The sequence below is a fragment of the Coregonus lavaretus genome, assembly GCF_964263955.1.
Source record: "Coregonus lavaretus genome assembly, contig: HAP1_SCAFFOLD_5121, whole genome shotgun sequence".
Lineage (NCBI taxonomy): Eukaryota > Metazoa > Chordata > Actinopteri > Salmoniformes > Salmonidae > Coregonus > Coregonus lavaretus.
In genome coordinates, this window is record NW_028162872.1 from 8,727 (window position 1) to 31,183 (window position 22,457).

A 22,457-nucleotide genomic window follows, 5' to 3' on the forward strand; every position below is an offset into this window, starting at 1 on the left:
CTCACTATTACTCATCTGTAGTTACCATGGGGAGCTAACGGCATCCCTGTTACCATAGTAACTACATGGTATAACTGCAACTTAGTGCAAAGTGCCAGAAATGTTGTCTCTATAATGTCTCTCTCTCTGCGGTGAAAAGTCTTTACTGCATAGAGACTGTATATGACTGACATTGTCTCTGTGTCTCTCTCTATCTGTCTCTACAGTGAGCACCTATCATGCTCCTTCACCTTCTTCCTGCATGGGGAGAGTAATGTGTGCACCAGCGTAGAGATCGCCCAACACCAGCCTGCCTACCACATCACTGACGACCACATCCGCCTGGCCCAGACCTCCTCAGCCCCTGTACAAGGTGAGACACACCCAGGGAAACAGAGAGACGTAAGAGCCAACCCACTGGATGTCTTTACCCGCCTCTGTTTTAGCCTGAGCATCACTGTCATAACTATGTGTATTATCAAATCTCTGAATCTGAACATGACAGTGGTCCTTTCTGATATAATGCACCTCTGTGCTCCTCTCTCTGACTATCTATTCTATCTACCTATCTATGTGTCTGTCTCTACTTCTACCTATCTATGTGTCTGTCTCTACTTCTACCTATCTATGTGTCTGTCTCTACTTCTACCTATCTATGTGTCTGTGCTCCTATCTGTATGTCCATCTATCTGACTCTATGTCTGTCTGTCCATCCCTCCACCCGTTGCCCCTGCAGTGATCCTGAGTCCGTATGGTCTAGCGGGCTCTCTGACGGGCCAGGCCTATAAGATGAGTGACCAAGCCGTGAGGAAGCTGATGGAGGAGTGGAGCTACTTCTACCCCATGGTGCTGCAGCACCACAGAGAGGGAGGCACAGGGGGTGCCGGCACGGGGGGCATGGGTGCAGAGAGGGAGGGCACTGACCCACCATTTGACCCCCACAGACATGTGGCCGTCGAGGTCATCGTAGGTATGTATGGGAACGCTCTAAACACTCTTGCTACCAGGGCCGGCTCCAGCCTTTTGGGGGCCATAAGTGAGATTTGGTTGGGGGCCCCCCAGCAAGCGGGCACATTTTATTTTATTTTTAAACTAATTTCCTGCAATTCTAACCATTTTTTGCCATGGGGTGGAGAGAAATATGAGCCTTTTTTAATATGATCTGAGTAAGAGTGACTAACAAAATCAATGTGGGCCGCCTGGAGGTCAGGGCCCCTGGACACGTGCCCTGGTCGGTATTCCGCCATGATTACTACAAGTTTAGATAACTGGCTAGACTAACTTACCAATCAAAAAATTGTTATCTGATTGAGTGACTGTCAGTGACTGACAAAACAAGAGAAAAACTGCTCATGCACAACCAAATGTAGAACTTGCACCTTGTGTATTCTACTATTCTAACTCAACAGTAAGTTGAGACCCGACTGAGTTCCTAAACTTCCCATTCGGGAGCGGCCGCTTATGTCGCTTATGCCTGGAGCCGGCCCTGCTTGCTACCTTTGAATGTAACTGAATGGACACACTTAGCTGTAGATACATTATTACGACCTGGCTCATAGTTCGTAACAACAAAGGGAGACCGCGCATGACTTAAATGTAAAAAGGAATACATTTATTAAACTAAATAATAATAAATACAAAAATGTAACATAAGTTGTGGACGTCTGTAGGATCAGTCGTGTATGCAGTGTGTGGAGAGGGTGTTGTATGGTGAAAACAGAAGAAAAAAATGAAGGTGGTGGAAGCCAGCCTGCCAGTCAGGGAAGAGAGTGTTGACTGATGTGGCCAGCCTGCCAGTCAGGGATGAGAGTGTTGACTGATGTGGCCAGCCTTTATAGCCTGCAGGCCAAGCCTGCCCAGGTGCGCCACATCAGCTGATGATCCTCCCAGCTCTGCCCACTGGCCTCCTGCAACAAGCAGACTACCAAACAGGAGATCCCAGCAGACAGAGTGGGAGGGATGTCACAACATTTACACTGAGTGTACAAAACATTAGGAACACCTGCTCTTTCCATGACATAGACTGACCAGGTGAATCCAGGTGAGAGCTATGATCCCTTATTGATGTCACTTGTTAAATCCACTTCAATCAGTGTATATAAAGGGGAGGAGACAGGTTAAAGAAGGATTTTTAAGCCTTGAGACAATTAAGACATGGATTGTGTATGTGTCATTCAGAGGGTGAATGGGCAAGACAAGAAATGTAAGTGCCTTCGAACAAGGTATGGTAGTAGGTGCCAGACGCACCGGTTTGTGTCAAGAACTGACGCGCTGCTGGGTTTTTCACGCTCAACAGTTTCCCGTGTGTATCAAGAATGGTCCACCACCCAAAGGTCATCCAGCCAACTTGCCACAACTGTGGGAACAACATGGGCCAGCATCCCTGTGGAATGCTTTCGACACCTTGTAGAGTCCATGCCCCAACGAATTGAGTCAGTTCTGATGGCAAAAGGGGGGGGGGGGGGGGGTGATCCTAATGTTTGGTATACTCAGTGTACGTGTATGAACAATAGGTTATGGGTGATAGTAGGTTATTGGTGAAGTGTATTGGTATGGTGTTACTGAAATGTATTATCATTATCACACCTAAAGAGGGAACAACAGAGAACAACAGCTCTTCATCGATTTTAGTCTCAGCTTTGATTGCAGATTCATTGTCTGTTTGAGGCTAAATGATACTGGAGGTGGTTAATTAGTGGTGGATCCAGTGTTCTTAAGGAGGTAGTGTTATGTATCTCAGAGTGCATTGAGGTAAGGAGGAAAGACTAGAGGAGAGGAGAGAAGGAGAGAGGAATGGAGGGGAGGAGTGGAGAGAGGAGGAGAGGAGGGGAGGAGAGGAGAGGAGAGATTGGGAGAAGATGAGAGAAGCGGAGGGGAGAGGAGGAGAAAAGAGGAGCTTAGTGAAGCTCCAGGGAGTGACGGATACACAGCATGGTGTAATCAGCCCATCGACTGGCTGCCAAGCCCATCGACTGGCTGCCTGACCCCTCATCATTGATTAGAACTGATTGAAATCGGACCTCCCTAAGCCCCAGTACCAGACAGCTGCTGTAGGCCATGCAATGATAAACCAATGCAGTGTGTATTGGCCACAGAAGGAGTGTGTGGGGTGGATATGAGTGCATCTGTGTGAGTGTGTGAGGGGATTTAAACTCTACTCTTTCATCTTCTTTTAGGTGGTGTGAGGATGATCTACCCAGCAGCCTTTGTGCTGGTTGCACATGGCGACCTGCCTGTGGAGCAGCCCCCACCCGCCCCCGGAGCCCAGGGGCTCAGCAGAGACCCCTCCCACTGTAGCATCCCTCTCACACCCCCAACCTCACCTGAACAGCCCTGCTCAGGTACTGGATGCCTCTACTACCACGCCATATCATCATCATAAACTCCAGAACTTGACCCTAAATAATTGCGTACCCAAAATGACTCTGAATCAGCTCTATTTGCACAACAGCAAAATAACTCAATACTGCAATCCATAACCAAACTCTAAATGCAATAAAATCTATAATCAACATTGAATGAAGTCTGCTTGATGAATATCTAACATATTATGAGATAAAACAGCTGATACAAACAAACAAACTAATGATGCTATAGCTGCAGAGTTGTTCTTGAGTGTCTGATTGCAATCTTTCAATATCTCAAGAGTCCTAGTAAAGTGTCTCCTGCCATGCACTTTTAAGACATCCACCCACAGCCTTGCCAAAGGGAACAAACTCCAGTGAATAATGTCATCTGTTGTTTATTTCAGCAGACAGTGGCTTTGTGACAGTGTCCAGCGTCCTCCCTGCCCAGGAGAGTGCAATGGGGGCCACCAACCACAGCCCAAAGCATTCTGGGAAGAAGCTGACCAATCAGGTGGTGCATCAGGCGTGGAAGGAGTGTTATCTCAACCAACTGCAACACAAGTGAGTGCTGCTGGCTAACCAGGGCACAGCTCCAGACACAGCACTGTTTATCTCTTGGCATCTGCGGTGGGATTGTTATTGTTGATGTGCAGTGACACAACTTTGTGCCCACAGATGCAGTGTGCCCAGTAGCGTGACGCTAAAGAAGGAGGCGCCAAACGGGGTGACCACGTGGGACTTCACCGACCCAGGGGAGAGGGCACCCTGCAGCTGCTCCAGGTTGGCATCAGGGGGTAGTGCCCCAGCTGTTTAGCACTGCAGCATGGCACCACCCAGCTAGACATCTGGGCTTCATTTTAAAGCATATTGAAATTGAATATTGCGTATTGATTATGTAGAAATAATGGGAACATTGTGAAAATATACTGTATGTATATGTATAAAATGTACTGTGTTGATATGATATGATGTAGACAAGTTCTCATAAGTTGCTACACATAGTTGAAAGTGTTCAGTATGTTTAAGAACAGAATCCTCACCTGTCACACTAGTTCTGGCTGCCATCTGATCCTGTTTCTCTTCCTGAAGGTTAAAGCAGCAGCAGAAACAACAGCAGCAGATCAACACCTCCTCTGCCAACCCTCTGTCTGGTGCCAACACCACCCCCTCCTCCGGCCCAGCCCTCCCCCCTCCCTCCCTGCCTAAGCACAAGGCCACGGACAAGTCTGAGAAACCCGACAAACAGCCCAAGAGGGTCGCCGCCATGACCCCCTTCCACCACCGCCTCTCTGTGGGCCAGGAGGCCTGCCTGGAACAAGACTCCAGTGGAGGGTCCCAGCTCGTCCTAGTCGCCCTGGACCCTCCCCTGGATCCCATGCCCAGCTGCAAGTACCCCAAGCCCCTCTCAGCTGGCAGGAAAGCCCCCCAGTCCCTGCTCCACTCTCCCGTATCCCCATTACCCCCCACGCTCAGCCCCCATCCGCGGGTGGGGCAGGACCCCGAGGTACTGGACGCCCCTGTGGGCATGGCCCCCTGTCCAGACGGGGCATCAGGGCTGGTGGTGATGGAGCCCAGTGAGACGGCTCTCTATGCAGCCCCTCTGGGGCCCAGAGAGAGGGATGCTGGGGTGTGCTGGTGGAGGGGCTTCAGGACTCCCAGGGCTGATAAGGCTGAGTTCAGGCCTCCAGAGCTGCCCAGTGACAGAGTGGAATTAAAAACAGAGACACAGGCCACTGAGGGAGTTGCACTGAAGAGGTGAGAGAGAGAAAAAGCAGTTCATGAATGTAGAATCTAAAGACACACACTCCAGCATGCACACACGCAGGCACGCAAACACACACACATACACACACTTAAAGGATCTCTCTTAATTTCCTATCTAATTTCCCTCCAGACTATTCATGCAGACACAGAAGCGCTTCAAAATCTCGGAGGAGCGTGTTAGGGAACACATCCAGACCCTAGGTCTACTGCAGCAGCCTGGGGTGGAAGGGCTGGGGGACCCTGGGGACGACCCCTACGACTTCAAGGAGGGAGACATAGAGTACAGCTTCCCCACCTCCAAGAGACTGAAGGGCCGAGACCCTAGCAAGAGAGGCCCCAAGGTAAGTTTTATGATTATTATTGTTGGTGGATAGGGCTGTTACAGTGACTGTATTACCGCCACAGTCAAATTCCAAGTGAATGTTTAGTCATGGTAACTAGGCTTCTCCAAGGTCTGATGATGCTGCTGGTCATTAGTAGCCTACCAAACTTGCTAACTGTCTGGAACTCAGCACTCTATTGTCCCTCTAATCACTCTGACATCAATGCAAATGTAATCGAAAATTAAATCAAACACTTTGTGAGAGCCCATGAGCTCATGTTGCGCAACATCTCTATAGGCTGTGCAATTGCGTGAGAAAACAGAGTTTTGATGGCATCTATTAAAAAGAGGAGGATACCATCAGCTTTCTATAGGCTAGGCCTATTATATTTATTTCTCAACTTTTCTACTATTAAGCACATTGCTTCACTTTACAACAGGAGTATAGCCTACCTGGCTGGCATGAAAAGGAACCACGGGAAAAGCGTCCTCCATTCGCTATTTAAATGCATAGATTACATGTATTTTTGCCCCTGCCTCTGTTCCGAGACATGTGCATGATAATGGTCCATTCTAAATCCAAACTAATTTCACACATATATTATTTATTATATGTAAAGACAAGATTAAATCAAGAATAGTCTGATGGGTGACAATAATAGCCTATCACTTGTGAATGATGCCTAGCTTGTGTGCAGTAAGGCAAGAAACAGCGCATGCCTTTTTTTGCGACTTTTTCAAATCATAGTCACACACCCCTGTACCCTAGCCCATAGGCCTATATGTTTTGATAAGGTTTGTATCACAACTAAAGTGGCCAAATAACTTCTTAAAATTAAGCACATCAATCCGCTTTACAACCGGTGTACAGTCGTTGTCAAAAGTTTTGAGAATGACACAAATATAAATTTCTGTTTTTATGATGGCAATTTGCATATACTGCAGAATGTTATGAAGAGTGATCAGATGAATTGCAATTAATTGCAAAGTCCCTCTTTGCCATGAAAATGAACTTAATCCCCAAAAAACATTTCCACTGCATTTCAGCCATGCCACAAAAGGACCAGCTGACATCATGTCAGTGATTCTCTCGTTAACTCAGGTGAGAGTGTTGACGAGGACAAGGCTGGAGATCACTCTGTCATGCTGATTGAGTTAGAATAACAGACTGGAAGCTTTAAAAGGAGGGTGGTGCTTGAAATCATTGTTCTTCCTCTGTTAACCATGGTTACCTGCAAGGAAACACGTGCCGTCATCATTGCTTTGCACAAAAAGTGCTTCACAGGCAGGGATATTGCTGCTAGTAAGATTGCACCTAAATCAACCATTTATCGGATCATCAAGAACTTCAAGGAGAGCGGTTCAATTGTTGTGAAGAAGGCTTCAGGGCGCCCAAGAAAGTCCAGCAAGCACCAGGACCGTCTCCTAAAGTTGATTAAGCTGCGGGATCGAGACACCACCAGTGCAGAGCTTGCTCAGGAATGGCAGCAGGCAGGTGTGAGTGCATCTGCACGCACAGTGAGGCGAAGACTTTTGGAGTATGGCCTGGTGTCAAGAAGGGCAGCGAGGAAGCCACTTCTCTCCAGGAAAAACATCAGGGACAGACTGATATTCTGGAAAAAGGTACAGGGATTGGACTGCTGAGGACTGGGGTAACGTCATTTTCTCTGATTAATCCCCTTTCCGATTGTTTGGGGCATCCGGAAAAAAGCTTGTCTGGAGAAGACAAGGTGAGCGCTACCATCAGTCCTGTGTCATGCCAACAGTAAAGCATCCAGAGACCATTCATGTGTGGGGTTGCTTCTCAGCCAAGGGAGTGGGCTCACTCACAATTTTGCCTAAGAACACAGCTATGAATAAAGAATGGTACCAACACATCCTCCGAGAGCAACTTCTCCCAACCATCCAAGAACAGTTTGGTGACGAACAATGCCTTTTCCAGCATGATTGAGCACCTTGCCATAAGGCAAAATTGATAACTAAGTGGCTCGGGGAACAAAACATAGAAATGTTGGGTCTATGGCCAGGAAACTCCCCAGACCTTAATCCCATTGAGAACTTGTGGTCAATCCTCAAGAGGCGGGTGGACAAACAAAAACCCACAAATTCTGACAAACTCCAAGTATTGATTATGCAAGAATGGGCAGCCATCAGTCAGGATGTGGCCCAGAAGTTAATTGACAGCATGCCATGGCGGATTGCAGAGGTCTTGAAAAAGAAGGGTCAACACTGCAAATATTGACTCTTTGCATAAACTTAATATAATTGTCAATAAAAGCCTTTGACACTTATGGAATGCTTGTAATTATACTTCAGTATACCATATTAACATCTGACAAAAATATCTCATAACACTGAAACAGCAAACTTTGTGAAGAACAATACTTGTGTCATTCTCAAAACTTTTGACCACGACTGTAGAGCCTAACTGGCACATGAGTTTCAAGTTTGGGGAAGATCATTTTCACCATGAAAATGCACCTTTATAAGAAAGCATTACATGCATAATCGCATTTACGGTCACTTTTGAGAAGGGTGTTTTCCCGCTAATTGATTGCATTTTGGAACATTCGCACTTATAGCCTAGTGCAGTGTGTGCATTGCTGCGCTTATAATGTGAAGAAATAACCTAATAGTTTATCAACATTTTTAGCTAAACGTTCTGATCTGTTGCGAGTAGTTGCGTCCCCGATGTGTCTATCATCACTTGTAGCCTACTTCAGAGCTGAGATGCCTAAGGACCCGATCACGTGACAGGCATTGGCTAATAAGAGTTGAAATAGCTGAGAGAGCCATGTGAGTGAGAGGTGCTTTGGAGCACGCAGCTGGGAGAAGTGAATTATAATTATTATATTCAGCCCTTGAGCACAATGGCCACTGGCCGCAAAAGGCATGGATTTTTTAAAGGGGCATTACGGCCACACAAGGGGGATGCCGCTGGGAAATTCTAGGCATTATCAAGTGCTTGTCAAATTGTGAATGAGAGACTGAGGAAGTGTGTGCAGCCTGCACAAGAAACAAAGCAGATCTCATGCCTTTCATGCAACTTTTTTCAAATCATCATTAGATTCGTATCATGCAGCCTTAGAATGTATTAAAAATCAAAACATGTAGCTCAACATTTGTATCACAACTAAAGTTGCATAAATAACTCTAAATTAAGCATATAGGAGGACCTGTTTCTTTGTTAACCGCTCGACACAGAATAGCAGCATGTGCGCACTCCCTTAGAAATCGTTTGGAGAAAATATCCTCTATTTTATTCAGCTATGTTCAATTGTATTCTTCATAATATAAAATAATATAAAATAATGCAATGGAATTCTAAGCAAATCTTGTCTGCTAAATGAACTAGTGTAGCCCACAGCCATATGGTATAGCCAGATCAGGGCCTAACATAAGGACAACTCAGAGTATGCTATTCTGTTCTTCTGAAATAGCCAACATTTTCTTGATATCATGTTTCTTTAGACCTGTCTAAAATAAATAATGAATTTATTATGATGGTGTAGGCTATATTAAATTGATAAAATGTAGATGTTCCAAAGGTTTGCATTAGTGGCTTGTAGGCTATGCGTGGAAGCCAGGAGCTGCTAAATGTGTTTATGTTAATTAACCGTCAATTACAGTGAGACCGGCAGTTATTTGGTTGACAATCACCTGCTGACAAAATGTAATGACCGCCACAGCCCTATTCATGGATACCCAAGCTTGAAGAGGAGAATAAACTAAATATAACTGTCTTCCAGGGAGAGGAGATCAGCAACGGTGCACTGCCTGATGGGAAAGACGCCATGTCCATCTTTAGCTCTGCCCCCAAAGCTGGTAAGGAGTTGAATGTTGACACTATATACATATTCTCTGCTAAATTCAATTTTTACCCCAACACATGTATTATGAGGTGTGTTCTTTGCGTTGTGTTTGAGGGTCTTGTTTGTGTGTTTCTAGATGATGACTCACCGCAGGATGACGAGGCGGCCAAAGCCCAAAACCCTCCTCTAACCAGGGAGACTGATCTGGTAGTCCTCATCTCAGACCTGGAGAACATCTTCGATGAGGATGAGGAGGAACTTGGGGTGAGACACATTTGAACAATTACTGGATGTCTAAAATCTGTTTCATTTTCATTTCCGCTTTGCACAAAGCGTTATACACTCATCATAATAATACATAATAGTATACTGTACTGTGCATGCCATTTAGCAGACACTTTTATCCAAGGAGTCTTACATATGTGTTGTATAATAATTTGTAGACTGCTTGCCCCAACCAGCACACAGCCAGGGTCCTGGTATCAGGAGGTGAAGACCGAAGGGAGGGGAGGGTGGCTGTGCCCTATCCTTCAAGTGAGTCCATCTTTACATGTACACATGTTCAGCAGTTAGTTTGTTATCTTATGCATGTTATCTTAGTTTAGTTTAGCATGATTCTGAGACCTGGGAATAATAATCTTTCTTGTTCTCCTCCTTCTCTCACGTCTTCTCTGCCTGTTTCTGTCTGTTTTATCTCTCGTTGTCCATCACCCTCTCTCTCTCTCTCTCTCCCTCTCTCTCTCTCCCTCTCTCTCTCCCTCTCTCTCTCTCTCTCTCTCTCCCTTCCTCCTCTCTCTCTCTCTCTCTCTCTCTCTCTCTCTCTCTCTCTCTCTCTCTCTCTCTCTCTCTCTCTCTCCCTCTCCCTCTCTCTCTCTCTCTCTCTCTCTCTCTTCTCTCTCTCTCTGTCTCTCTCCTCCCCCCATCCCTCTCTCTCTTCATTCAGCAGTAGCAGACCTCCAGCGGATGTTCCCCACACCCCCGTCCCTGGAGCAGCACCCAGCCTTCTCCCCCATCATGACATACCGCGACACCCCCAGCCAAGAGCCCCCAGCCCCCTCGGGGGGCTCCGACCACCCCCTGGGCCCCCTGTCCTCCACCCAGCTCCAGGAGTACCGGATGGAGGTGGAGGAAGGCATGGCCAGTCCTAAACATGAGGACATTAAGGTGAGGCACCACAGAAGCAATGGATTTACATATGATACTTTTTCACGAAGTAGTTTGTAGTGAACAATTTTTCAGAGTAACTTTAGGGTAGCTTTAGTGTAGCTTAACTTCTTCCAGTGTGAAGTAATTGGTAGCTTGGTAAACTATATTTTCAGAGTAGTTTCCCAAACACTGATGACCACTAACCATATTAACCAATTTGAATATATCAATCGGTTACATGATGTCACTTTTCATGGGACTTATCTCACTTTACAAAGTCAATCCCATTGCAATTTACTGTTCAAATATGGTAGAGTCCGTCTTTAATTGTCTATCATCAAGTTTTGCTGCACATACTACAAACTTAATCATTTCCATTCCTGTAATGTCATTGACTACAAATTGCAAGAACATATCACTTTGGGGTCATATGTTAACAGAATGTGTAATTTAGCCTATTAAACTAAAAAACTATGTATGTTTCAAGTGAGAATTAGGCAGGTCTGATACCAAAAAAGAAAGGAAATGATTGGCTACTTCACCCATACTTTATTTTCTTTTTGAAGAAAAAGTAATGTGTAGTTCCAGTAGTAAGCTACAGTGCTAAATGGCAAAAAAGTAATTAAGTAGTGAAAACACTAAATAGATTTGAATTGATCTCAACTACCACCAAGCTACAGCAAAATGTAGTTACATTACTAGTTGAACTAGATGTAGTTCACTACTCCACAACACTGGTGGTCGTATGATCAATGATATAATAGTGAAAAGGCTTAAAGTAAAGTAGCTACAGGGTACTATGCAGCCAACCTGTGTTAATGTAAACCTTAGCGCCTCATTTGATCTTGACTGATGTTGCTGTAGCATGTTTATACCTGCTGGGCTGGCCTGCTAGAGGGCTTACTGGTATGTGGAACCAAATACCTGAACCGCTCCTCACCACACAGCCTGTTTCAACTTGTGTCGATGTTAAGTGCTAATTGTCTCTCTGTGACACATTGTGAGACTGTGGGAACACATTTGCAATGAGCTCTCCTTCCCCATCCCCCTCTGCAGGACTTCTCATTTGTGTACCGTGTCCCATCTGTCCAGCCACAGATGGGCTGCTCCATGTTTGCTCCGCTGCGGACCCTCCCCAGCCAGTGTCTGCCCCCCCTCAAGGTGCCTGACCAGTGTTACTACCGGCCCTCCTGGGCCCTGCTGCCTAAGATGGAGCACTACTCCTCCCTGCCGCCCTCTCATCACACCTCCTTCACCAGAGATGGATATGTGTAAGTACTGTACCAGGGCTGGTTCTATTACATCTGGATGCATGTTCATAAAATGTTCCTTAAACGTTACCATGTTGAATTTACTGTGTGTGTATTTGTGTGTGTGTCCTCCAGCAACGTCCCCAGTGTTGGGGACCAGGAGTATGCCCAGATGAGTGCCAGCGCCCCGTCCATGGGCACCACCGGCGGCATCCTCCCCTCGCCATCCCCTGCCACCCCCCGCTTCTCCGTCCCCACCCCTCGTACCCCCCGCACCCCCAGGGGCGTAGGCACGGCCAGCGGGCAGGGCTCGGTGAAGCAGGAGGGTACCGGGACAGAGCTGAGCTCCCCTGCCTCCACGCCCTCCACCAGCCTGCCTATGAGCTCCGTGACTGAGCCCCATGCGTCCTGCCCCGCCCTGTCCGAGGCCCACAGCCTGTACGCCGCCCTGCTCCTCTCTGACTCAGTCCTCAATGTCTTCAAGGACCGCAACTTCGACAGCTGCTGCATCTGCGCCTGCAACATGAACGTGAAGGGTGCCGACGTGGGCATGTACATCCCCGACTCCACGCTCGAGGACCAGTACCGCTGCATGTGTGGCTTCAGCGCTATCGTCAACCGCCGGCTGGCCCACGGCACGGGCCTCTTCCTGGAGGACGAGCTGGACATCTTCGGGAGGGGCTCGGAGGTGGGCCGGGCAGCTGAGAGGAGACTGGCACTGTGCCGCAGAGACCCACCCATGGGAGATCCCCGGGCCAAGCGCCCCCAGGACTCCTCCCCTGCCCCTTCCTCTGTCATGGTGCTCCTCCAGGAGCAGTGCTCCCAGCCCATCTCCTCTCTGGCCTCCCTACACCTCCCTCCTGCCTGCTCCTGCCACGGCCGCCAGGGGGCCCTGCTCCAGAGCTGGATGGCTGACAAGCAGTGGGCGGATGGCAGTGATGCGTGTGTGGAGTGTTACAACGCGCTGGTACAGGGGCAGCAGTATGTGGATAACCCCGCCGGAGGGAAAGTAGATCCGGCTGTTGTGAGGAGCAGCGCTCTACACTCCTGGCCTCACACCAACGGTAAGGAGGAGTGATCTGGCTGTAATGATAGAAGGATGCCAAGGGGTGATAGTAATTGGAGGATGACAGTAGGGATGACAGTAGTGATGACATTCCTAGTGGTGATAGAAGTAATAGCGGCTTTCTATCTGCAGTGAACTGATTACAGAGTTATAGAGACAAATACACTACATACATAAGTATATGGACACCCCTTTAATTAGTGGATTCGGCTATTTCAGCCACACCCATTGCTGACAGGTGTATAAAATCGAGCACACAGCCATGCAATCTTCATAGACAAATATTGGCAGTAGAATGGCCTTACTGAAGAGCTCAGTGACTTTCAACGTGGCTCCGTCATAGGATGCCACCTTTCCAACAAGTCAGTTTGTCAAATTTCTGCCCTGCTAGAGCTTCCCCGGTCAACTGTAAGTGCTGTTATTGTGAAGTGGAAACGTCGAGGAGCAACAACGGCTCAGCAGCGAAGTGGTAGGCCACACAAGCTCACAGATGATGAAGCGCGTATCGTGTAAGAATCATCTGTCCTCGGTTGCAACACTCACTACCGAATTCCAAACTGCCTCTGGAAGCAACGTCAGCAGAACTGAATTGTTCATCGGGAGCTTCATGAAATGGGTTTCCATGGCCGAGCAGCTGCACACAAGCCTAGGATCACCATGCGCAATGCCAAGCGTCGGCTGGAGTGGTGTAAAGCTCGCCGCCATTGGACTCTGGAGCAGTGGAAACACGTTCTCTGGAGTCTTGAATCACGCTTCATCATCTGGCAGTCTGACGGACAAATCTGGGTTTGGCGGATGCCAGGAGAACGCTACCTGCCCGAATGCATAGTGCCAACTGTAAAGTTTGATGTAGGAGGAATAATGGTCTGGGGCTGTTTTTCATGGTTCAGTCTAGGCCCCTTAGTTCCAGTGAAGGGAAATCTTAACACTACAGCATACAATGACATTCTAGACAATTCTGTGCTTCTAACTTTGTGGCAACAGTTTGGGGAAGGCCGTTTCCTGTTTAAGCATGACAATGCCCCCGTGCACAAAGCGTGGTCCATACAGAAATGTTTTGTCAAGATCGGTGTGGAAGAATTTGACTGACCTGTACAGAGCCCTGACCTCAACCCCATCGAACACCTTTGGGATGAATTGGAACGCCGACTGTGAGCCAGGCCTAATCGCCCAACATCAGTGACCGACCTCACTAATGCTCGTGGCTGAATGGAAGCAAGTCCCCGCAGCAATGTTCCAACATCTAGTGGAAAGCCTTCCCAGAAGAGTGGAGGCTGTTATAGCAGCAAAGGGGGGACCAACTCCATATTAATGCCCATGATTTTGGAATGAGATGTTCGACGAGCAGGTGTCCACATACTTTTGGTCATGTAGTGTAGCTTATTTTTTCTTAGAATGGAAAATTAAACAAGATCAATCCATTCACTCAAAGTTTAAATCCATGTTTCTCTTTGTTAGTTACGGACTGTTGTGTGATGTGACGTTCAATGTGTATGATGTCTAATGTTTATTTATGTAATGTATGTATTTCTCTGTGTGTGTGTGTGTGTGTGTTTGTTCTCGTGTGTGTCTTCTCGTGTGTGTGTGTGTGTGTCTCCTTGTCTCTCCCCAGTGCTGGACATAAGTATTCTGTCATCCCAGGACGTGGTGCGTATGCTGCTGTCCCTGCAGCCCTTCCTTCAGGACGCCATCCAGAAGAAACGTACGGGCCGGACCTGGGAGAACATCCAGCATGTCCAGGGTCCGCTCACATGGCAACAGTTCCACAAGATGGCCGGCCGGGGCTCCTACGGTAAGCCACCAGGGACACTCTTTATTGATGTATCTACAGTAGATATTTGCAATGTACAGTATTTTAGATAGATTTCCCTTGAACTGTTTGTGACTTGACTTTTGTGTAAATTATATTTGTTGTCAACATTTTAGGTTCTTCCACAGATCTCAATTTAGGAGTAGGCCCTCTAAATATTGCTGTACAAAGGATAACCGGAGAAATGTAATTGAACAAGACAATCACCTGACCTCCTTCAGTCCAGTTCAGCCTTCCATAACTCTCCCATGCCTCATCTTTCTTCTCACCAGGGTCAGAGGAGTCGCCGGAGCCCCTTCCCATCCCTACCCTGTTGATGGGCTACTACGACAACTACGACCGTAACTTCCTGGCGCTGTCGCCCCTGGCGCTGCCCTTCTGGGAGAAGCTGCTGTTGGAACCATACGGGGGACAGAGGGACGTGGCCTTCCTGGTGCTCTGCCCCAACTCTGAAACCCTGCTGGCCGGGGCACAGGCCTTCTTCCAGGAACTCAGCGCTGTCTACGAGGTAGGTCCTGTTATACTACTGTATCCAAACCCTCTCCTCTAGCAAATTCTTAGTTGTTGTTTCTTTCAGAATATACAATGACCAATTAGATGCCTCCACCTCCCGTGAATGTGTGAAGACACTGGGTGGGATACTGTGTATGTAATCTATAACCCCTACTTGTTGTCATTTTCAGACGTGTCGGTTGGGGAAACACAGACCCCTGGCCAAGGTGTCCAGAGATGGGCTGGTGCGTGTGGGGGCAGTGGACACAGAGACAGAAAGTGAGACAGAGAAGGAGAAAGAGAAGGAGAGGCAGGAGGAGGAGCAGGTAGATCAGTGGTTCACAGGGCCTTGGGCTGGACAGCAACACAGCGACAACCTCAGCAAACTCAAACTCTACGCGCGCGCCTGCAGGAAGCAGCTAGGTGAAACACTGAACTTTATGATTGCAATTGTCTGTGATGAAGGGACATTGTACCAGGTGGGACATATGAGTCCTATTCTATTATTTGTTCTATCTATTAACCCTTCCCCTGGGATGTTTTTGTGATATACCTAACTCTCTATAGATATTTCACTAGTTACTAAATTGGTATTACACTAACCATGGCCGCAGGAAGTAGGGGTGCTGAGGGTGCTAAACATCTTCCCGCAGCTATAACACTAACTACTACATGCATTTCAACTCTAACTCCTCCTCAATGTTTTCCTTCATCCAGGTCCACAGTTGTCTGCCCTGTCTTTGGACAGCAGTCTGTTGTTACCCCCCAAGCCTCAGCCTCCTCCGGCCCCTACGCCCTCCTCATCCCAGCCTGCCCCCTCCTCTAGCCAGCCCCCCTCTGGTCCTGGGGCCCCTGCTGAGGGAGAGCCAACGGCCCCCCCAGTGGCCCCCAGATCAGAAAGCACCCCAACCCCCACAGTAGCAGCCTCGGGCCAGCCAGGGCCAGCAGAGAGCACCCAAGGAGGGTCCACTGAGGTCAAGAATACCCCCAATGCCATACCACCACCACCTAGCCAGCCAGAGACCCCTGAGAGGTGAGGACCCAGGGCATCTATGCTTCTATATTACTATTGTATTACTATGTTATTATTCAGTATTCTATGTTATCATGATATTGGGATATTCATCATGTCTCCGCCCCCTTTCCCAGAGTGGCGGAGCGGGAGCGAATCGGCATCCCCACGCTAGCGGACTCGGCCGATAGCCACGCCCACCCCCCGGCCATCGTGATCTACGTGGTGGACCCCTTCCTGTGCTCGGGCCGAGCGAGTGATGGAGGAGGAGGAGAGGAGGAGGAGGAGGAGGGAGAGGAGGTGGAAGCAGGCAGTGTGTGGTTACTAGGGCTGCTGCGGTGCTACGCAGAGATGCTACAGACATTGCCAGAGAGCATGAGACCAGCACTGGTGTTACAGGTAGGATCATATACTGTACTGTCCTCCCTCTTACACCACCTATAGCTTTGCTTCTGTATGGTTGAATGTTAATGGTTGAATGGATGAGTGACTGAGACTGTGGGTAGCACCCTAATCCCTACATAGTGCACTACTTTTGACCAGAGCCCTCTAGTCAAAAGGAGAGCACTATTATTATTATTATTATTATGTATTATTATATATGGAATAGAGTGCCAGAAGACACAGTCTGGATGTCCTACCACGGCCAACAGCAGTGAATAGCTCCCCAGGTCAATCTGCTCATACCAGAGTGTTCATTCATTCCGTATGTGTTGTCCAGGTGGTGCCATGTCAGTACCTGCTCCAGCCAGCCAGTGGTGAGAGCCCTCTGTACCTGCAGCACCTGCGCTCCCTGGCCTTCTCAGCCTACTCCCAGTGCAGACGCCTCCTACCCACACAGACACACATCAAGTCTCTGACTGGCTTCGGCCCCGCCTCCACCCTAGAATCTGTGCTTAAGAGCCCAGAGGTAAGGCTTGCACAAACCCACACTTAATGACATGTACACCCATTGAAAAGTCCCACACAGGCTTCAAACACACTCACTCAGACACATAGGGGCCTACCCTACCTATACATCTCATCTATTTTGAACTTGTTAATAAATGCTCCAACTGTCTGACAATCCCACTCGCTTCCTCTCCCCCTCCCTCTTCACTCCCCCTCCCCATCCCTCATCACTCCCCCTCCCTCTTCACTCCCCCTCCCTCATCATTCCCCCTCCCCCTCCCTCCTCACTCCCCCTGTCCCCTCCCCAGCACCACAGCCCTCTACAGGGCTACTCTCCCCCGTACATTCTGGGTCCTACCCGTGCCAAGCAACCGGAGCCAGGGGAGGTGTGGGCAGAGATCCCTCCCAGGTACAACGTGCTGTTTGTGGGCTACTGCCTGTCCCATGACCAGCGCTGGATCCTGGTCTCCTGCACCGACCAACAGGGAGAGCTACTGGAGACCTGCATCATCAACATCGATGTGCCGAACAGGTACAGTCAGTCAGTCAGTTACTCAATCAGTCAGGGCCTGGGAGAATGGGGGATATCTATGGAGAGGTGTTGATGATGCTGTGCTAATGTTAGATAATGTCAAATCCTTTCATCCTGTCGTTCATTATATGATATCATATAATATATATTATTCATAGTAGGCTTGGCTATATTATATTGAGTAAAGTAATACACTTTAATGTAGCATTTCAGAACCTTTATATTTATACAGTTCATGATGTTATATAGACATTACCGAACGTTCTTCTTGTCTCTCCCTGCTCCTCCTCAGAGCACGGTGGCCTAAGGTCTCAGCCAGGAAGATGGGACTGCAAAAGTTATGGGACTGGTGTGTCGGCATCATCCAGATGACCTCACTGCCATGGAGGATCGTGATTGGTCGGCTGGGCAGACTAGGACACGGTGAACTGAAAGGTGAGTTCAGCATAGTGCAGCTAACTCTGTCTCAATATCCCTGGTGTTTGGTGTAAGGTGAGATCAGCTGGAACTATTGTTTCTATATTTTCTGCCTCAGTACTTCAGTTGATCCAGAGGGGATGACAGTTGACTGTAGAACAATTCACTGTATTGACCCGAATCTCTCCTCCCCTGTCCCCCTCTCTATCCATCCCTCCCTCTCTCCCCCCCGTCCCTCCCTCACCTCCCTCCCTCCCTGCCTCCGACTTCCCCTGTCCCACCTCTCGCCCTCCCTCCCTCCCTCCCTCCCTCCCTCCCTCCCTCCCTCCCTCCCTCCCTCCCTCCCTCCCTCCCTCCCTCCCTCCCTCCCTCCCTCTCTCCTCTCCTCTCTCCCTCCCTCTCCCCTCTCTCCCTCCCTCTCCCCTCACTCTCCTCTCCTCTCCTCTCCTCTCCTCTCCTCTCCTCTCCTCTCCTCTCCTCTCCTCTCCTCTCCTCTCCTCTCCTCTCCTCTCCTCTCCTCTCCTCTCCTCTCCTCTCCTCTCCTCTCCTCTCCTCTCCTCTCCTCTCCTATCCTCTCCTCTCCTCTCCTCTCCTCTCCTCTCCTCTCCTCTCCTCTCCCTCCCTCCCTCCCTCCCTCCCTCCCTCCCTCCCTCCCTCCCTCCAGACTGGAGCGTTCTACTTGGGGAGCACTCTCTCCACTCCATCAGTCGCCAGCTAAAGGAGGCGTGTCGTATGTGTGGCATCTCCTCTGCCGACACCCCCTCCATCCTCAGCGCCTGCCTGGTTGCCATGGAACCCCAGGGCTCCATCGTGGTGATGCCAGGTTAGCAGCACTGCTGGGCCCATGGATTATGTGTTTACGAAACCTTCCAGATATAATATACATATTTAATAGATGTTATAGAAGCTCACTCTAAAAGCCCTGGTGTTGCAGATACAACATGATGTTATGAGCCAAGGGTGAACAGTGTAATAGTGTGTTTAACCCCAATGCTGCCACACACTCAGGGAACACATTGAGCTGCCACACATTGAGGGAGCACGGTGAGCTGACACTCACTTCACAGCACACAGTAATGCAGACATAATGGAGATTGCAGCATTTGAGCCAAGGTTAGGCCAAGTGGATTTTACAGGACAGACACTCTGCACTGTACAGTAGCACATTGTGCACAGCAATACAAACTTTAGCAAACTCAAAGGATTTCATTGCCAAACACACAGCAAGCTCTATTAAGGGAAATCACAATACAACCTTACATGACATACTATTTATAATAAGTTGGTCTGAATTGGTCTGAAGCGGGCTGTTGGAAATGTGCAGTGTTCAGTCCGCATCAGCTGCCTTGGCAACGGAACGCCGGACCATTTCCATCGTAATGGAGGCCAAGTTCATGGGATTTGTTGCATGACAGGGCCCATAGGTTTACTATCATACACATGGCACATTTGTTTCTGTGTGTGTGTGTGTGTGTGTGTGTGTGTGTGTGTGTGTGTGTGTGTGTGTGTGTGTGTGTGTGCAGACGCGGTGACGATGGGCTCGGTGTTTGGTCGCAGCACGGCCCTCAACCTGCAGACGTCCCAGCTGAACACCCCTCAAGACGCTTCCTGTACCCACATCCTGGTATTCCCCACCTCCGCCACCACCCAGCTGGCTGCCAGCTCCTACCCCACAGAGGATAACGCTGGTAAGGGCTCCACATTAGACCTCCATGTTGAATGCAGAGTGTATTTAGGTGCAAGGTTATTCAATACAACCAATATGTTAGCGGCAATAGCATTATATCTAAAAATCTATACTTGAGCTGAAAGTATATCAGTAATTATCAGTAATTAGGTATTGTATACTCAGCATTTTACAGAAACTGTTGCTGGATGTAAGTTATGTGCAGTTCACAAATATCCCCACCAGAGTGTGCAATTCTCTCAGGATTGTTTCGAATAGAGTCAGAGGAAGATCCAGTGGACTACACCTCTTGTGGATGAGATATGTATCTGTAGCTGACTAGATAGATAACTCTCTGCTGTGTTTCTGTCTCCAGACGACATGTTTGACCTGCCTTTCCCTGACGAGCTGGAGAATGACATAGGACATGACATTCTCAACCTGCACCCCTCCCCCAACACCTCCCCAGTACCCTCCCCTGGCTCCCCCTCTGGCATGGGGGGAAGCTCACACTTCCAGCATAACAGGGTGAGTTCAGAAACCAGGCTAAGTGACTCGATTCATATGAATTATGCAGAACTTTTCCTGATACTGTTGGTGACCATATGTCCTTAATGTTCCTTCTGTCCTCCAGAGTCAGGGAGAGAGGTTTCTGTCCAGGGAGAACCCTCCAGAGGAGCTGAAGCAGCAGCCTCTAGCCCTGGGATACTATGTCTCCACTGCCCAGGCCGACAGCCTGCCTCACTGGTTCTGGGCCTCCTGCCCTCAGGCTCAGAACCAGTGTCCACTCTTTCTCAAGGTAAGGGATCCACGTACTTGTTGATTTTGTGTGTGTGTGTGCGTTGCTTGTGTGATTGTGGGGGGTGGTGGTGGGTGCGTGTGTGCGTGGGTGCGTGGGTGCATACTTTTGTGTGTCTGTGTGTGAAAGTGTGTGTTCAGACACCCCTGTTTCTCCCCTGAAGGCGTCTCTACACCACCACATCTCCATCGCCACAGCCCAATCAGATGAGCCCAATCAGACAAGCTCAGACAAGACGACCAAGAGGATACCTCACCCTCTGGACTCCAAGACCACCTCTGATGTACTCAGGTTAGTAGGTTATGCTATATGCCCAGTACTATGGTTGCAAAATTCCGGTAACTTTCCCAAAATTCCCAGGTCTTCCAGAAATCCCGGTTGAAGGAATCCCAAATCAGGAGGGAATAAGCAGGAAATCCAGAATCCTTCAACCAGGATTTCTGGAAAACCAGGGAATTTAAGGAAAATTCCTGGAATTTTGCAACCCTCCCAGTATCCACTACCCATCCCATCCTACCTTCTTCTACTGTATAACACCCTATCATCTCCTCTTCTCACTCTGTCAAATAGGTTGTTATTGTCACTAAATTGTCCTCTGTGATGAAGAAGTAGCTTATGTGTGGGCATCATTTGTAGGCTATAAAGGTCAACACTTCATCTAGTATGACGTATGTTCATGTTATGTGTTCTCTAACCCCAAACCATGGTGCTCATGTCTTGCGTACTACTGTAGGTTTGTGTTGGAGCAGTACAACGCCCTCTCGTGGCTGACGTGCAACCCTGCCACCCAGGACCGCCGCTCCTGCCTGCCCGTCCACTTGGCCGTGCTCACACAGATGTACAATGCCGTCCTCAACATGCTCTAGCTATGGGACTTACTAATGGACAGCTAAGGAAACTGAGTACTGCACAATCCATGGCCTCTGAGGTCATGTGTGCCTGCCTGCCTGCAATGTCTCTGTCTGGACACCAGAGAGAGCCAGAGGTCTGTTAGAAAAATTCTGGATGGACAGATAGGGTGAGGCTTATGGACCCCTTTTACACCTAGTATTAACATGTGATCTGTGATCAAATCATGGCTATATTTCAGTGGAATGATGGCCAAAATGGTGGCAGTAGGACAACAGATTGTGCTGGTTCTTGGTTGGGAAAACAAACAAACAAATGCCTATGTACAGTACAGAGAGACCTTTGAACATGAACAGTATGGTCTGCCATGAGACCAGCCCAGTGCAATTCTTACCTTTAAAAAACGGTTATTGTAAGATGCGGTGATGTGCCAACAACCATCTGAAAAGGCACGTACAGCCTGAGAGAGAAGATGGAGATATCCAACTATGCCCTTTTTATTGACATAATAGGACATTTCAGTGTTACACTTGTCATTATCAGATCAGCGTTGTTGTACAGGAGGATTTTTCACCCTGTTCCTGTGAGACTGAAGATGTTTTGAAGCTATGGAGGAAACATGTTAAAGGGTGCACTATGTGACCTACAGTGTGGTCCTGCATGAAGACTTGGACCATCCCCCTTACCAGCCATAACAGTGATACACTGGGAGCTATAGACATCCTCATGTAGGATGGGAGCCTGGGAGTCACCTGCATAGCTGTCCTGTATCTGTCCCACACTGCACAACCAGGGAACCAACTGACCACAGCAACACAGCAGCTTCCTACTTTCAATGACACTTTTACACGTTTGTAAGGAACTGTGGTTGTGAGTTCATTGGCTCGCGGTTTAGTAATGAAATTTAAACCAACAATCATAAGAGGGTGGAGAACACAACAATTTCCTGTGAGGTCAAAGCAATTGATAATGGCACTTTTTCCTTACTTTTGAAAGTTACAATTTTATTGCTGTACATATGAACACACTGAATACTATTTGACAAATAATGAACAGAGGTTCTTGTTTATAGTGTTAAACTGACATTTGCGAAGAATTTAGACTTATTTTTTATATTTAAAATTACATTTTGAAGCCAAAAAATTATCAAGGTCTTTTCCAAATTTAATATCAATCGCCTTGGGGTCGGAAATGAAAATGGAAATTTTACATTTTTACATTTTAGTCATTTAGCAGATGCTCTTATCCAGAGCGACTTACTTATTTGAAGCAAATTGTAACAAAAATTGTTAAAATGTCATAT

The 22,457-nt window shown here is 48.1% G+C and overlaps 1 protein-coding gene across 1 annotated transcript; it reads left to right on the forward strand.

Moving 5' to 3' along the window:
• Positions 1–206: 206 nt before the first annotated feature.
• On the forward strand, positions 207–22,457 carry LOC311118745 (mediator of RNA polymerase II transcription subunit 13-like; the record flags this gene model as incomplete). Its single annotated transcript, XM_084193532.1, has 27 exons — positions 207–352; positions 716–949; positions 3,156–3,320; positions 3,731–3,887; positions 4,002–4,106; positions 4,416–5,081; positions 5,221–5,431; positions 9,162–9,237; positions 9,361–9,488; positions 9,668–9,758; positions 10,168–10,388; positions 11,427–11,641; positions 11,756–12,684; positions 14,299–14,478; positions 14,769–15,004; positions 15,180–15,411; positions 15,706–16,021; positions 16,138–16,399; positions 16,722–16,910; positions 17,200–17,423; positions 17,716–17,858; positions 18,505–18,663; positions 19,364–19,528; positions 19,883–20,034; positions 20,141–20,305; positions 20,469–20,596; positions 21,039–22,457. Coding segments are annotated over 27 exons (6,028 nt in total), but the record flags the coding sequence as incomplete, so codon positions are not given.